At 36.0% G+C, this 17,036-nt stretch overlaps 1 protein-coding gene across 1 annotated transcript; it reads left to right on the top strand.

Moving 5' to 3' along the window:
- The first annotated feature begins 1,150 nt into the window (after positions 1 to 1,150).
- LOC138316850 (putative transporter SVOPL) lies at positions 1,151 to 14,187 on the top strand. Its single transcript, XM_069258501.1, has 5 exons — positions 1,151 to 1,157; positions 9,616 to 9,702; positions 10,078 to 10,271; positions 12,507 to 12,596; positions 13,829 to 14,187. Exons 2-5 carry the CDS (start codon positions 9,672 to 9,674, stop codon positions 14,081 to 14,083), a joined length of 570 nt encoding a protein of 189 aa, XP_069114602.1. The 5' UTR covers positions 1,151 to 1,157; positions 9,616 to 9,671; the 3' UTR covers positions 14,084 to 14,187.
- Positions 14,188 to 17,036: the final 2,849 nt, after the last annotated feature.

Below are 17,036 nucleotides of genomic sequence, written 5' to 3'. Positions count from 1 at the left end.
ACGTGTTAAAATGCGGGACTTAGTCGCAGATCACTGGAAGACTTCTGTGTTATTCTTGAAATGTGATAACTTCTCTGTCTACTGGAGTTTGGGGATTAAAATTCGGTATAAAGTAAGTAGAGAAACATCGATTTGAAAAGTTGGCGGTTTCCAACGACCCTCCAATGCCGTGGATTTTGACACTCACAGAATCGTTTTCGTTAGGCTTAATGTCACTGAAATTAGCCTGTTTGCTATTTGAGCGTATTTTCATGGAATCTATCGTTTCTAAGCTTTACATGTATGACACCGTTTCCACATATATTGTACACATTAAACTATTTGCGTATCGATTTATGCCTACTAGGCTATGCGATGAGTGGGTGAACCTCACTGCGTTCGGGTCCTAACATGACGCTAACCCAAATTACACTTTTTGAAGATAACATTGTTAAAATTTTCTTACGTGTGCTTGAATTAAGATATATCTCTAAACATTAAACAAATAAATGCTTTTAGTTTTAATTTTCATGCTTTGTTTACTTGTCAGCAGTGCATATATTTATAGGCCTAAATAGAGAGCTTTGAAGCATCCCCGGTTCAGGCTATGCTCAGCATTTTTTTACCTGGGCTTGAGCCTAATTCAGTGTGTCATCAAAATACGTGTGTAAAGTATCTCTAGGCGACTATAATAATTATATTACTGACAATTTCTAATATCACTTTATCAGCATTCTTGTCTGTCGTTTCTAAAATGTACAACGGTAGGCCTAGGCCACATCGCAGAAAGTTCGTTCAAAACTGAAGCGGCGTAAAACTACAATGTAGGTCAAAATGTAAAACAATGTCAAAATGTATTCTCACGCCGGTCAGAGAGGTCAGCATCGACGACCAAGCATCTTCATTGGGAAATGAAGTTGATCGGAGTTTTACTAGTTTCATTGAGGCGGAGCGAAGTGAAAATGTAAATTATTTTGATGGTTACAGGTACTGACCAGGGTAAAAATGACCATGGAAATGTTTACGCCCAAATGTATAGACCAGAAATACAACAACTGGCAGGTTTGGTTGCTGATGGTTTTGTTACTGCATTTTTCCCTATCCACTATAAGCTGTATGTTGATTCTAGCCAGTGCTGAAATTCATCCAAGGTCCAACAATGCTAAAAAACGAAGGCGGTGATAGTAATATTGTTTCCTCTGCTTTCTTGAATATCTTCTACGACAAAAAAATTTAGTATATAGCCATCCATCATTTTTGCATGTTCATATATTATACATAAAGACAATGAAAAAGGTATTATTTGTGGTATTGTGTTACATTAACGAATAACAGAAAGGGCAGAAACCAGCAGCTAAAAGTTCAAAACACACAATTTAATTATATATACAATATTATACAGAGATGGTTTTTTTTTTACGATATCTAAAGTTAATTGGTGGTGGTACAAGACTAGTACGATGATTTTAAAGTGTTACTTATCTGTATGCGAATGTCCTACCACGGTATAATCCTTGATCCTTCCAGGTTTCAAATTAAGGATTGATTGTCAATTTTGTTGCTTGCATTGACTGATGAAGAAAGTTAATCTCGTGCAAATGAAGTGAACTGCGAAGCAGTTCATGTAACATTTGCACGAGATTAACTTTCTTCATCAGTCAATGCAAGCAACAAAATTGATAATCAATCCTTATATTTACGTTAACCAATTTAAATATCCCGCTTTTGAAAAAGTAATAATTATATGTATTTTCGGTGTATATAGATTATTTTATGTACACTTTGCCACTCATTTTGTTACCAGTATAATCGTACATTGTATGTTACTGTTACGGATATAAGCCGCGCAGTCAGGTCTTTTTCGAGTTCACGCCCTTTTGTGCAATCAGTTAAAATTGGTATGTTCCGAAAATAACTTCATTCTTTTGCCCTGTTTGTTACATATTAAAATACGGCGAAATTTTTTTGAAATATTTGTTTTTCTGTTACATGGAGAATTTTTTATATGGGCTTTTAAATTGTTATCATTAAATTACGCAGAAGATAAAAACATGAATAATCTAGTGGTAACTAACACAATAAAAAAAAGATAAATAACGTGCGGGGCAGGAAAAAAATACAGACTGACACAGTACGCCTTGCAAGTGCTAAAAGAGAAAGATCAACGTGTAATTAACAGTGTATTGCGATCCGAAGTTATAGCAGGGGGTGTCCCGCGGGTTTTGAAGAAAAATGGGGACGATTGTGGTGCGATGAAAAATGCTGTGTGAATTGAGGACCTAGTTGGTATCTAAACATATCAAATCTTTTAAAAAATACAATTGCGAGGTTGGTTGTGGAATGTACCGTGAATGTTGTGGCTTTTCCTGTCTGGTAATTGTTTGTAGCTGGCAGTTTCGTTAAATGTTTATTAACTAAACCTGTTGTGAAATCCAACCCTGTGTCCTTATGGTATGCGATGCAGTCCAAGAACCATGCTTTAGGGGCTCAAATAAAACGTGTTAAAATGTGGGATTTAGTCGCAGATCACTGGAAGACTTGTGTGTTATTCTTGAAATGTGATAACTTCTCTGTCAACTGTGAGTTTTTAGGATTAAAATTCTGTATAAAGTAAGTAGAGAAACATTGATTTGAAATGTTGGTGGTTTCCAACGACCCTCGAATGCCGTGGGTTTTGACACTCGCAGAATCGTTTCGTTAGGCTTATGTCACTGAAATCAGCCTGTTTGGTATTTGAGCGTATTTTTATGGAATCTATCGTTTCTAAGCTTACATGTATGTCACCGTTTCGCATATAGATCTATATATTGTACACATTATCCTAAACTATTTGCGTTCGATTATGCCTACTTCGATGAGTGATGAACATCGCTGCGCTCAGTAGGCCTAGCCTATGTTCAGCATTTTCCGGGGCTTGAGCCTAAGTCATCGTTTCTTCAAATACGTGTAAAATATCTGTAATATATTATATTACCAACAATTTCTAATATCACTTTATCAAACATTTCTGTCTGTGTTTCTAAATGTACAGCGATAGGCCACATCCCAGAAAGTTCATTCAAAACTGAAGCGGCGTTAAAAACTACAGAGCTCTGTAGGTTAAAATGTAAACAATGTCAAAATGTATTCTCACGCCGGGTTCAGAGGTCAGCGCAAGTGACCAATGCATCTTCATTGGGAAATGAAGTGATCGGAGTTTCCTGGTTTTATAGTTTCAGTTGAGCCTCCCGAGGTTTGTCAAATTAACAATAATTCACAAATCCACAAGGAAAATTGATGTCCACAGATGATTGTAAAGTTCCAGGCAATATTGAATAAATCCACACAAAGTGTTGTAATAATCCACAGATAAAGTCACATAGCTCATCCCAATAGAATCTTATATGGGCGCTGTACAAATTCTTGATATGTCTTATTACAGGTCCTCATTACAGTTCTGATTAGCCTTGGACAGCTGGAGTACTATATAGCTAAACCGTAATTCAAGAATATTGGAGAATCCTTTTCTACTTCTAGAAATATCTAACTAAAACAGTAAACAAGTAAACACACATAACTTTCTGGAAATAGATCATTCTAGATCTCTACTTAAAATCAACATGTTTTCAAACATATTTGGTTTATACATGATTATATTCTAGAAAGTTCTGATAACCTAAATCAATGATATGACCTTCATAGGTATGTTTTGATAAAAAAAGCTATAGGAGGTATCTCCCTTATTATCATAACTACATTGTATTTTAGTGTCAGTACATAACACACCCCTCCTTAAAGAAAAAGAAAGTTTTCTTGAAATAGGAAACTTTCTTGACATTACAGTAATATTTAAATCCTTGATAAAAGCATCAGCTAGAATATTGTCTTTCCCTTATGATTGATGTTTGATGTCAAGATTGTATTCTTGCAAAGTCAAACACTCCACCTGAGAATTCTTTGTGTTTGTTTTTTTTTCATTTTCCACAATGAATGTCAAAGGGTTGTGGTCGGTAAAGACCAACACAAGAGCACAACCTGTACGTGCAGAGATACACATCAAATTGGTTCAAGGCAAAATATCAACGCTAAACATTCTTTCTCAATGGTGGAATAATTTTCTCTGGTGTTTGTCAAACTTTTTCGAGAAATAACAAATTGGGATGGTCAATTTGTTCAGTACCTTCTTGCATCAAAACAGCACCAACACCTACATCGCTGGCGTCAACAAACAGTTTAAACTGTTTTTTTAAAATCTGGAGCAGTCAGAACTGGTGAGTTTGATAGTATGGCTTTCAATTTCTCAAAGGCAGACTTACATTCGTCTGACCAGACAAATTTGACATTTTTCTTTTAACAAAGCAGTAAGTGGAGCTGCTATAACAGAGAAATTTTGACAAAATTTTCTGTAGTATCCAGCCATACCAAGAAATCTCATCAGCTCTCTCTTGCTTCCAGGAGATGGAAAATCTATAATTGATTCTACTTTGGCCTGAACAGGTTTAACCTGCCCCTGTCCTACAACATGGCCTAAAAATTCAACAGTTGCATGACCAAAATTCACATTTCAACAAGTTTTACAGTCAATTTCATGGTAGTGAGTCTTTCGAAGAATTCACGAATCCCGCGTAGATGGTCTTCCCTACGTGTCGTGGTAGTTGATGACGTCATCTCGATGTATCCATCACAGCCTTCCAGGTCTGATATCACGCTGTTAAAGAAGACGTTGAAAATGTTGCCGGGGCATTCTTCATACCAAACGGCATAACTTTATACTGGTACAAACCTGTGAGGTTACAAATGCCGACACTTCTTTAGCTCTTTCTGTTAATGGCACCTGCCAATACCCTTTCAACAGGTCAAACTTGCTTACGTACTTGGCTTTGCCAACTTTGTCAATACACGAGTCAATCCTTGGAATTGGATAAGAGTCTGTTTTACTGACAGAGTTTACTTTTCTGAAGTCAGTACAGAACCGGTATGTCTTGTCTGGCTTTGGCACCAGAAACACATGGAGAGCTCCATTCACTTTTGCTTGGTTCAATAATATCATTGTCCAACATGTATTGAATTTCTTTCTTTAAGTGTTCTTCTTTCAAAGGATTGACACGGTAAGGATGTTGCTTGACAGGTGGCGCATCGCCTACATCCACGTCATGATAGATAGCATCTGTTTTGCCTGGTGTATCCGGAAACAAATGATTAAACTCTCAAGTATCAAATCTTTCAGTTCATTGCGTTCCTTTTCTGATAGATGACACAGTTTCTTGTCCAAGTTCGCGAGCACATCTGAATTCCGTAACTTAACACCACAGTCTAAACCTACATCTTGTACACCACCATCTAAGTCTAATTTACAAATATCAGCTGTACTTTCACTTTTGTGATGGTACAGAGGCCAAAGTAGCAATAGGTTGAGAGGTCTTGCTCTCTTCTCTATCTACATATTTCTTAAGCATATTAACATGACATAATTGAGTTTTCTTGCGCCTCCCTGGAGTTTGTACAATGTAGTTAACATCATCGACCTTTTTCTCAACAATATAAGGTCCAAAATATCTAGCTTGCAAAGGCTGACCCGGTATTGGTAATAGAGCCAAAATTTTGTCACCTGGATCAAAACTTCTTGCACGGGGCATCTTTATCATACCATGTTTTCATTTTGGTTTGAGTAACGGCTAAATTTTCTTTTGCCAGTTCACATGCCCTTGTCAACCTTTGCTTAAAGTTACACACATAATCTAAGAGATTCACTTTAGAATCTTCGTCCAAAATTTTGTCTTTCAAAATTTTCAAAGGACCACGTACAGTGTGTCCAAACACAAGTTCAAAGGGACTGAAGCCAAGAGATTCTTGTACAGATTCTCTAACGCCAAACAACAACATGTGTATACCTTCGTCCCAATCTCTTTTTGTTTTCAAAACAATAAGATCTCATCATATTCTTCAATGTCTGATGAAAAACGTTCTAAAGCACCCTGAGACTCTGGATGATAAGCACTAGACTTATACTGCTTGATCTGGAGCTGGTACATGACTTGTTGAAAAATACCAGACATGAAATTCGAACCTTGGTCCGATTGGACAGCTTTTGGAAGACCAACCAATGTAAAGAATTTAACCAAAGCCTTGACTATGTTAGGGGCCTTAATATTCCTGAGTGGAATGGCTTCAGGAAAGCGTGTGGAAGCACACATAATAGTTAAAAGATACTCATTCCCAGACTTAGTTTTGGGTAGAGGACCTACACAGTCTATAATGACTCTACTAAATGGTTCCTCAAATGCTGGAATGGGGTGCAAAGGTGCAACAGGGATTTTCTGATTAGGTTTCCCTACCACCTGACAAGTATGACAAGACCTACAAAAAATCAGCCACATCCCGTTTCAACTTGGGCCAAAAGAAGTGATCTAAGATCCTGTTATAAGTCTTGGTCACACCTAATGCCCTGCCATAGGTACGTCATGAGACAAAACTCAGAATATCTTGCCTATACCTCGGTGGGACAACTATTTGATTGACAACCTTCCAGTCTTCCTCGGGAGACACATCAGGGGGGCGCCACTTGCGCATCAACACGCCTGACTGACGGAAGTAACAAACCGGGACTTTCTCAGCCTCTTCCTCACTCAAAGCCCGATTACACAATAAGGAGATTTCAGGATCTTTCTCCTGTTCTACTATAAGCTCCTCTCTAGACAAAGATGATTTGCTCATCATGTCAGACAAAGAAGTACCCTTGTTAGGAACAACTCTATCACTATCAAAGTCTACAGGATTGCTCAAAAGATCACACTTGCTCCCGACATCCTCTATATCATGAGCCAAGAAAGTGTCACCTAACCCTGGACTATAATGATCCTCAACTACTGCAACATCAGAAACCTTCTTACTCATTGAACGAGTTACAGCACAAGAAGGGAAAATACCAGGAAATTCCTGTTGAATAGTCTCAGCATCATCTGTTTTATCTGGAATACTGGACACTAAGGGATCTACCCTAACTTTCTCTCCAGCCAAGTCATTGCCTAAAATGAGCGACACGCCCTCTATGGGAAGTTCCGGTCTAACACCAATGGTGACAGGCCCAGTAACCAAGTCTGACTTTAAATAAAACACAATGGAGAGGCACATTAACAAAACCTAACTCTACACCTTGAAGCAAAACACTACTACCACATGAGGTCTCCTCAGACAAAGGCACTACGCCATCTAATATCAAAGAATGAGAAGCCCCAGTATCTCGCAAAATCTTCACAGGTTTCAAGTTGGTAATATCACTAGTAAGTGAAACAAAACCTTCAGAAATGAAGGGAGAGTACTTCTCCAAGACGCTATCAGACTCTGAGCTCTTAATCTCAACAGACACTTTAGAATCTTCCACAATATCACTAAGTTTCTGACTAGGCTTTGACATAGCTAACACAGAAGGAACTGACTGTTTACGCCTTTGCTCCTTACGCTGGAGAGAATAACATTCAGACATAGTATGCCCTACTTTCTTGCAGTAATTACAAACAGGACCAGAAGGAGACCCCACACCTGCCCTATGATCTGTTTTAGAATCAGACTTAGTCTTATCACCTAATTTAGGTTTGTCGTTAGAAGGGCCACTAAAGGTTGGGTTCCTAGGCTGACCAAATTTACTAGTACCTGTGGTACTGTTTTTGTCTTGAGAACTTTTTTAACAAATGAGCCTTTGTGGGTGAGAGCGTAATCATCAGCCATTGTAGCTGCTTCACTAAGTGTTTCAACTTTTCTCTCATCTAAATGAGTTTTTTATGTTTTGAGTGGACACAACGTTTAAACTCCTCTATCAACAATAATTGCCTCAATTTACCGAAATCCTCATCAATTTCTTTAGAATCACACCACCTATTAAATAATTGTTCCTTTTCTCTGGCAAATTCTACATGAGTTTGTTCATCTCTCTTTCTCGAGTTTCGAAATTTCTGGCGGTAAGCCTCAGGAACTAACTCATAAGCTTTCAAAATAGCTTTCTTGACTACTTGGTAATTTGAAATATCATCAACAGATAAAGAAGAATAAATGTCTCTAGCTTTACCAATCAAGACACTCTGAAGAAGCATTGTAAGCTTATCTTCAGGCCATTTCATACTATCAGCTATTTTCTCAAAATGTAGAAAATACTTGTCAACTTCTTTCTCTTGAAAAGGAGGAACTAACCTAATATTTCTACTGACATCAAAACCTCTGTTTCCTTGTAAACCCCCTAAAAGTTGGATTACTTGAACCGTCTTGAGAAGCTAGCTCTAATTCTTTAATTCTAAGTTCTGTTTCAGCTTGAATTTTCTGCTTCTCTAGTTCTAACATCTGATCTCTCTCGATCTCTTTTTCTTTTAATTTTCTTTCCATTTCTTTTTCTCTTAACTCTCTTTCTTTGTCTATTTCTTTTTCTCTTAACTCCTTTTCTATTTCTCTTTCTCTCATTTCTTTCTCTATTTGTTTCATTTTCATTTCATTCTCTATTTGTTTCATTTTCATTTCATGTTCAAGTTCCATTTGTCTAATTTGGATTTCTGAAGTGACTGTTTCCTCTATACTATCTAATGCACTAGAGTCAAATTTTGCCATTGTCAACAAAATATCTTATAATTACATTCCTAATTTCAGCTTTCCTCAAATTAGTTTTGATAGTAAGGCCTAAATGTTTACCCAATAATAGTAAATCCTTCTTACTAACTTGCAAAAGAACTTCCAGGGATGGCGCTTTAACAAACTGTTCTACCTGCATAGTAGTCATATTTATCTAGCTGTTGGTTTCAAATGTAAACTCAAAGTTTGTACACAAATTTTGAAAATTTCTTAATTAATTTTTCAAAGTTAGATTTCACAAATTGAATATCGATCCCGGACACGAGCCCCCAATTCTGTTACATGAACGAATAACAGAAAGGAGAAAACCAGCAGCTAAATTCAAAACACAATTTAATTATATATACAATATTTTATACAGAGATGGTTTACGATATCTAAAGTAATTGGTGGTGGTACAAGACTAGTACGATGATTTAAAGTGTTACTTATCTGTATGCGAATGTCCTGGTATAATCCTTGATCCTTCCAGGTTTCAAATTAACAATAATCACAAATCCACAAGGAAAATTGAATGTCCACAGATGATTTGTAAAGTTCCAGGCAATATGAATAAATCCACACAAAGTGTTGTAATAATCCACAGATAAAGTCATACAATAGCTCTCCCAATAGATAATGTTCTGATTAGCCTTGGACAGCTGGAGTATATATATAGCTAAACATTTAACTAAAAACAGTAAACAAGTAAACACACATAACTTTCTGGAAATAGATCATTCTAGATCTCTACTTAAAATCAACATGTTTATTTAGATGTCTTTATAAATTTAAAATACCTACTGTGAATCAATTTTCTTTTCCGTGGCAACTGAATTTTATGATTTCCGTTTTAAGGCATATTTGTGGAGATTAAGTTTTGTAATTTTAAAATTACATGTAAATGAAAACACTTTTCAATATATTTGTGGAAATTATTAAATGTCTTAGATAATCTTTTGTGAACTTACTTTGAAGATTTATATTAATATATTTTAAATTTGTGAATATAAAGTTAGTATTAATGAATGAATACAGGCATGTTTCCTTTAAATTTTTTAACAGGGGGAGAATCAGAGAACTGTGCATGCAACCTCCTGAAATATGATGATTACATCACAATGATCATATCAACCTTTGGAGAATTCATTTGTAAGTTTCACTGAAAGTTTTTCCATATGTTATCAATTTTCAACCTTTAACTGCTCGTTTAAATGTCATAGAGGTCATATATACCTAATTTTTATTAGCTTCCTAAGATGAAAGTTTAAAACGTGCCCAGATGATTGTTTCCATCACTTTTAACCAAAGCTCTATTTAGAATAGTTTACCTTGTAATAAATGTAGACAATTTGCCTTTTTCCAGTAGCTCAGACATCATGAAACAAAAGCCATTATATGACACAAACGTTATGTCACTTTTTAAAATGGCCTTTATTAGATCTGTACATAACATCTATAAGTTTTCATGTATAAAATTATATGTATGGCTTCATAATCATGAGATTGTAATGTTTGCATTTGCAGGTCTTCCTGTTAATATGATACTCTTTGATATTATCGGGCGGCGTAAGACTGGTGCAATAGATCTTGCAGGGTGTGCAACTTTCTTCATTTTGCTACAAATTAATATGCCTCAACATTTCCTCACTGCCGTGATGTTGCTTGTACGTGGCTTTTCTGCCGCAAACTTCAATTTCGTCTACATTTACACTGCTGAGGTGAGTTTGTTTCAACCTTTCTCAGTCAGGAATGTTGTAGACTCAGACTCCACTACTTTAAATAGACAAAAATGACTACAACTCCCTGTCTTCTCAGATATGGAAAAATAAAACCATAAATCAAAGTACTGTTTTTTGGTTTCGATGATATAAGTTTTTAGGTCTGCTTAGTTTTGACAGGAATTGTTTTTACACTAGTCATATAATCCTTCCAGCAATTCATGCCTCACAATCACCAGATATTGAAGTATAACTGGAGAATATTGCTCCATAATTTCATTACATCATGTTGTTATCATGTAAACAACAAAGTTGGTAAAATTTTTGTTGCTTTACCTGCTCTGGGTGCAACTGATTGCATTTCAGGTGTAGGTGTGGTACTTTAAGATACAACCATAAATAAATATTCCAAAAGAATGGCGAACAAATCATTGACCACTCGCACTGGGTTTTAACTCTTTGTGTCGCAAATGATAATTGGATTTTTGGTTAAAGCTTATCCTTATTTTTGACCACTTCATTTCTCTCATCAAACTTATTAAACCTCTTATTTAGTAACTTTCACATCTATATGAGTCTACTTTGTTGTAATTTTTGAACAATAAAACTACATTAAAACTGATAAAATTTGGTGCAAAATTTCATGCATTTATGGCCCCAGTGGCAGTTTGATATGAAAATTTATTTCTCCAAAGACATGTTTCCTGAGGACTATACCAAAAGCAATGGCAATGCAACTATTAATGATTTTTTGGTAAATAATTAATTTGTGATGAGTAAAAATTGCTATTCAACGTTACATCCGTTATTGTTATGCAAACAACAGGGGAGATAACTCCAGTGAAAGATGGGTGGTCACATGGGGGCACATGCCCAAAGGAAAATACGATATTTCATTCCCTCGAGGGAGGCCCTGGTATACAATGTGTTATTTCCTGAAAATGTGATGTGTTTTTTACTGATCACAGACACTGTTATAAAAATGAGGTATTATATATGACTAATATTCCAATATTGAAAATATTTTTTGATGGCCGGAGGTCCTGGATAACAGCTGTAGTGTGTTATCAGAACTAGAAGTGACCCAAATGTACAATTTATTTGGAAAAAAAATCTCAAGGTCAGAGCTGAAACTTTTTATGAAAATAAAATTATAGACATTTTCAGACTTTAATTATTTCAATTTAGATTATAAGATTAAAATCAATAATAGTATTAATGGGATCATTCAGTGAAGCTAATTTTCCCATATAACACTGAAACAGAAAATTAAAAAAAAAACCTACAGCATTGTTCTTCATCATCATGAAAAATGAATTTAATAAAAAATATCATGGTGCTATGAATTATTTCAATAGTAATATATATATCACATAATAAACATGTATATTCGCTAATCCTATGGCCGTACAGGTAAACATGTTTGTATTGTGTAACTATACCCATATCTGAGCTGTACTCTTTTAAACACAAATGCAATAATATCCACTAGTGAGTTGATAACATTCTTTATTTGTAAGAATGTATTACTTTTCAGACAAGATCATGCATCTAAACAGGTAAAGAAAAATTGTGAGTGATAAGAGTAGTTTAAAAATCAGCTAGTGCAGAGATTTTAAAACATCAAATGTATTATGGATTTTAACTTACAGATCATCATAGTAACTTCAATAGGTAAACATTTCATATAGCCTTAAATGTAATCTAGATAGGTTCTGCTAGAAGTAAGAAATCTGTTGATTTCCAACTCTTCATAATGGAGGTACTGTAGTGCTAGTTGTTACATGGAAATTTTAAGTAAATCAATTGAAGGATTCAATGTTACAATAGCATATTTGGGGTGACCACAGCTAGAAATAAATATACTAATGTAGCTGTCATTTTCTTGCTATGGCTATTATATAATAAGCTTCAAGAAAATGTATTTTGATTGGTGTACAGTACTTTAATAAGCACCCGATCTCCCCTTTTAAGGTCTCAATTTCACGTTCTAGGTACCTTGAATTAAAACTTTTTAAACGCAGACTGAAAAAAGACATACTGGGTACAATGTTACAGTTCATGTTATTTATTTTGCAAATTAATTTGTGTGTAAAATTTTGTATAAAAAACCAAGTAGATTTTGTATCATTTTAAGTGCCATAGGTGCTTATTTGGTGATACACAATGTCATGTACTGTAATTATCTTTTTCCTTTTTGAATTTTCAAAGATATTAACAAATGTCTGTTTTCAGGTGTACCCTACAACCATTAGAACCCTGGGTATCGGGACAGCCTCGGCCTGGGCTAGGGTAGGAGCAATGCTTACACCATTTGTCGCCCAGGTAAGTGTTCTCGCATAAAAACATATTAAGATAATCATTAATATTTTTATGGGTTATAAAGTTATGTATTAAATGTTCATTTTTAGCCCACCATCATCAGATGGTGGGCTATTCAAATCGCCTTTCGTCCAGTGGTCCGTCGTCCGTCCGTCCCGTCCGTCCGTCCTTCCGTCCTCCGTCCGTCCGTTAACAATTCTTGTTGACCGCTATTTCTCAGAAAGTACAGAAGGGGGATCTTTCTCAAATTTCACATGTAGGTTCCCATAGGGCCCTAGTTGTGCATATTGCATTTTGGGACCAATCGGTCAACAAAATGGCCGACTGGCGGCCATCTTGGATTTTTGATAGTTAAAGTTTGTTACCCGCTATTTCTCACAAAGTACTTAAGGGATCTGTCTCAAATTTCACATGTAGGTTTCCCTAGGGCCCTAGGTTGTGTTCATATTGCATTTTGGGACCAATCGGTCAACAAGAGATGGCCGACTGGCGGCCATCTTGGATTTTTGATAGTTAAAGTTTGTTACCGCTATTTCTCACAAAGTACTGAAGGGAATCTTTCTCCAAATTTCATATGTAGGTTTCCCTAAGGCCCTAGTTGTGGCATATTTGCATTTTGGGACTAATCGAGTCAACAATGAGGCCGACCGGCGGCCATCTTGGATTTTGATAGTTAAAGTTTGTTACCGCTATTTCCCAGAAAGAACTGAAGGGATCTTTCTCAAATTCATATATATGGTTCCCCTAGGGCCCTAGTTGTGCATATTGCATTTTGGGACCAATTAGTCAACAAGATGGCCGACCGACTGACGGCCATCTTGGATTTTGAAAGTTAAAGTTTGTTACCGCTATTTGCTCAGAAAGTACTGAAGGATCTCTCTCAAATTTCATATGCATGTTCCTCTTGAACCTAGTTGTGACATATTGCATTTTGAGAGTGATCTGTCAACAAGATAGCCGACCGGCGGCCATCTTGGAATTTTGATATACCTGACATTTTAGGACCTATGTACAGCCATGAAAAATCTTCAAAATCTGTACCTGTGCTTGACACCTTTTGTGGCAATTAAAATCCGTACCTGTGCTTTTCTTGAATTCTTATCAACACCGAAATACACTAAAATCAGACACAACATTTTGGTTTTCAGTATTTGTTTTGACAATATTTCTAACAACTTAGTCTTAAACTTTATATAATCACTCTTTTGAGAAACAAATCTATGTTCCTACAATAGGTACTGTTGGACACGTCCCTGTCGTCAGCTGTCTGGGTGTACGGATCACTAGGCTTACTAGCAGCTGTCTGTTCCTGGACACTCCCCATAGAAACCAAGTCACGTGCTCTTCCTGTAAGTACAATTCCTGGAGAAAACATCATTTGTGAATGTGTTACATGTATTTGGGGACATGATTACAGGGAAAAAATCCTAAGTTACTTCACATCCACTAACACTATACTGCATTCAAGACAAAATATGTGTCATTTATAATAGACACCGTTTTCTCCCACCATTCACTGATTTGTCACCGCTTTCAGCCATGAGAGATTTTTTATGCCAGATTGCACAGGAAAACTAGATGTATAAACAAAACAATTAAGTGAAATGTTTGGACATGATTGAAACCGATCGAGAGGTGATTTCATTGTCAGTTTCTATTAGATTTCAAATACAGCAGATTCAAGGTAGATCACATTTGCACTTTTAACTCATAGTGTGATTTATGGATTTCAAAGGGCAAATTTTAGTTTATTTAGATATGAAGGTGAAATTTAATTTTAAAAAGTAGTTAATTGGTTTCACATACCATAAATTGCAGGTGTATTTCAAAAAATATTCAAATAATGGTGTGTCCTTTTACAAAAGATATTACTGTAGTTAACTCTATAGTAAGCTAATGTCGATAAATCTTCTACAAACGTGTAATTTCCTCACATTTAACACCACATATTTGCTGAAAACCGATCAATTTGTCAAATTTGGCGGGCAAAATCTCGGCCATTATGGGAGGTTCCCACTTCATAAAAACGCCATATTGTCAGGCATTTTCCAGACTTTTTGCGATTGAAAAATCAAAGCGATATATAAAAACCACTTTGTACCGGAAGTGGCCAAAGTTGAACGCAAAAAATGTTCAAATCTTACCGTGTCAAACTTTTGGCGGGTAAAAACTTAGGTTAATTTACAGTTATGTGCATCTATAAAACCACCATTATGTAGTACATGCACGTGTGTACGGTTGTGCAAAAAATCGTATCAATATTTCAAAACAACATGGATAAATCGTCTGAAATTAGACGGTCAAAGTTGTGTTGTAAATTAAATCGTTTTAAACTTTCGCGGGCATTTACTTTGCCATTTTGAATACTTCGCACCTGAAAATCCGCCATTTTGTAGATCATATTACGGACAATAAATGTACAAAAAATCATAACCATAACTTTAAACCGCTTTGTACCGGAAGTCGGAAACCTTTTTAAGCGGCAAAACCGACTTATTAAGATTCTGTCATATTTGGCGGGAAAATACTCAGCCATTTTGAAAGATATGCCCCTGAAAATTGGCAGTGTTGTAGACTTTTATGCCGACTACAAATATGCAAAACATCAGAGTGATATATATTAAAACCCCTTTAAACAGGAAGCCGGCAAAGTGATGTGCAGAGACGCGTCTCATACGTGACGAACTTTACGGAGCCATATTTTGGCCATTTTTAAAGTTATGCAACGCGGACTTTGTGGAATTGTCATCATTTTTTACCATCTATCGTTGTACAAAAAATTAGCGCTCTAGCTCACAAAAGCATTTTTCACAAAAATCTTTGTCGGTCAAAATATCGGCCATTTTTGAAATTTTCGCAAATGTGACTAGGATTCGTGGTGCAGCTTGCAATTGTCTATCTTTGTACAAAAAATTAGCGCTCTAGCTCACAACAAGATTTACCGAAAAAATAGCCCTAACACGGAACTTGATAAATCGTGTCAAATTTGGCGGGCAAAATCTCGGCCATTATGGGAGGTTCCCACTTCATAAAAACGCCATATTGTCAGGCATTTTCCAGACTTTTTGCGATTGAAAAATCAAAGCGATATATAAAAACCACTTTGTACCGGAAGTGGCCAAAGTTGAACGCAAAAAATGTTCAAATCTTACCGTGTCAAACTTTTGGCGGGTAAAAACTTAGGTTAATTTACAGTTATGTGCATCTATAAAACCACCATTATGTAGTACATGCACGTGTGTACGGTTGTGCAAAAAATCGTATCAATATTTCAAAACAACATGGATAAATCGTCTGAAATTAGACGGTCAAAGTTGTGTTGTAAATTAAATCGTTTTAAACTTTCGCGGGCATTTACTTTGCCATTTTGAATGAAATAAACTGGTTGTTTTAAGATACCGACATTGTGGTATGAGGACAAAAGAGGAATAAACTGGTTGTTTTAAGATACCGACATTGTGGTATGAGGACAAAAGAGGAATAAACTGGTTGTTTTAAGATACCGACATTGTGGTATGAGGACAAAAGAGGAATAAACTGGTTGTTTTAAGATACCGACATTGTGGTATGAGGACAAGAGAGAAATAATCTGGTTGTTTTAAGATATTGTGGTATGAGGACAAAAGAGGAATAAACTGGTTGGTTTAAGATACCGACATTGTGGTATGAGGACAAGAAAGAAATAAACTTGATTTTTTTAAGATACCGTCATTGTGGTATGAGGACAAAAGAGGAATAAACTGGTTGTTTTAAGATACCGACATTGTGGTATGAGGACAAAAGAGGAATAAACTGGTTGTTTTAAGATACCGACATTGTGGTATGAGGACAAAAGAGGAATAAACTGGTTGTTTTAAGATACCGACATTGTGGTATGAGGACAAAAGAGGAATAAACTGGTTGTTTTAAGATACCGACATTGTATGAGGACAAATTGATAAATAGATGTGGTGTGTTTATGATTCCGACATTGTGGTATGAGGACAAAAGAGGAATGAAACTGGTTGTTTTAAGATACCGACATTGTGGTATGAGGACAAAAGAGGAATAAACTGGTTGTTTTAAGATACCGACCTTGTGGTATGAGGACGAATTTGAGGAATAATACTGGTTGTTTTAACAGATACCGACATTGTGGTATGAGGACAATGAGGAATAAACTGGTTGTTTTAAGATACCGACATTGTGGTATGAGGACAAAAGAGGAATAAACTGGTTGTTTTAAGATACCGACATTGTGGTATGAGGACAAAAGAGGAATAAACTGGTTGTTTTAAGATACCGACATTGTGGTATGAGGACAAAAGAGGAATAAACTGGTTGTTTTAAGATACCGACATTGTGGTATGAGGACAAAAGAGGAATAAACTGGTTGTTTTAAGATACCGACATTGTGGTATGAGGACAAAAGAGGAATAAACTGGTTGTTATTAAAGATACCGA

The sequence above is a fragment of the Argopecten irradians genome, chromosome 2, assembly GCF_041381155.1.
Source record: "Argopecten irradians isolate NY chromosome 2, Ai_NY, whole genome shotgun sequence".
In the NCBI taxonomy this organism is placed as follows: Eukaryota; Metazoa; Mollusca; class Bivalvia; order Pectinida; family Pectinidae; genus Argopecten; species Argopecten irradians.
This window is presented reverse-complemented; position numbering and strand designations above follow the sequence as displayed.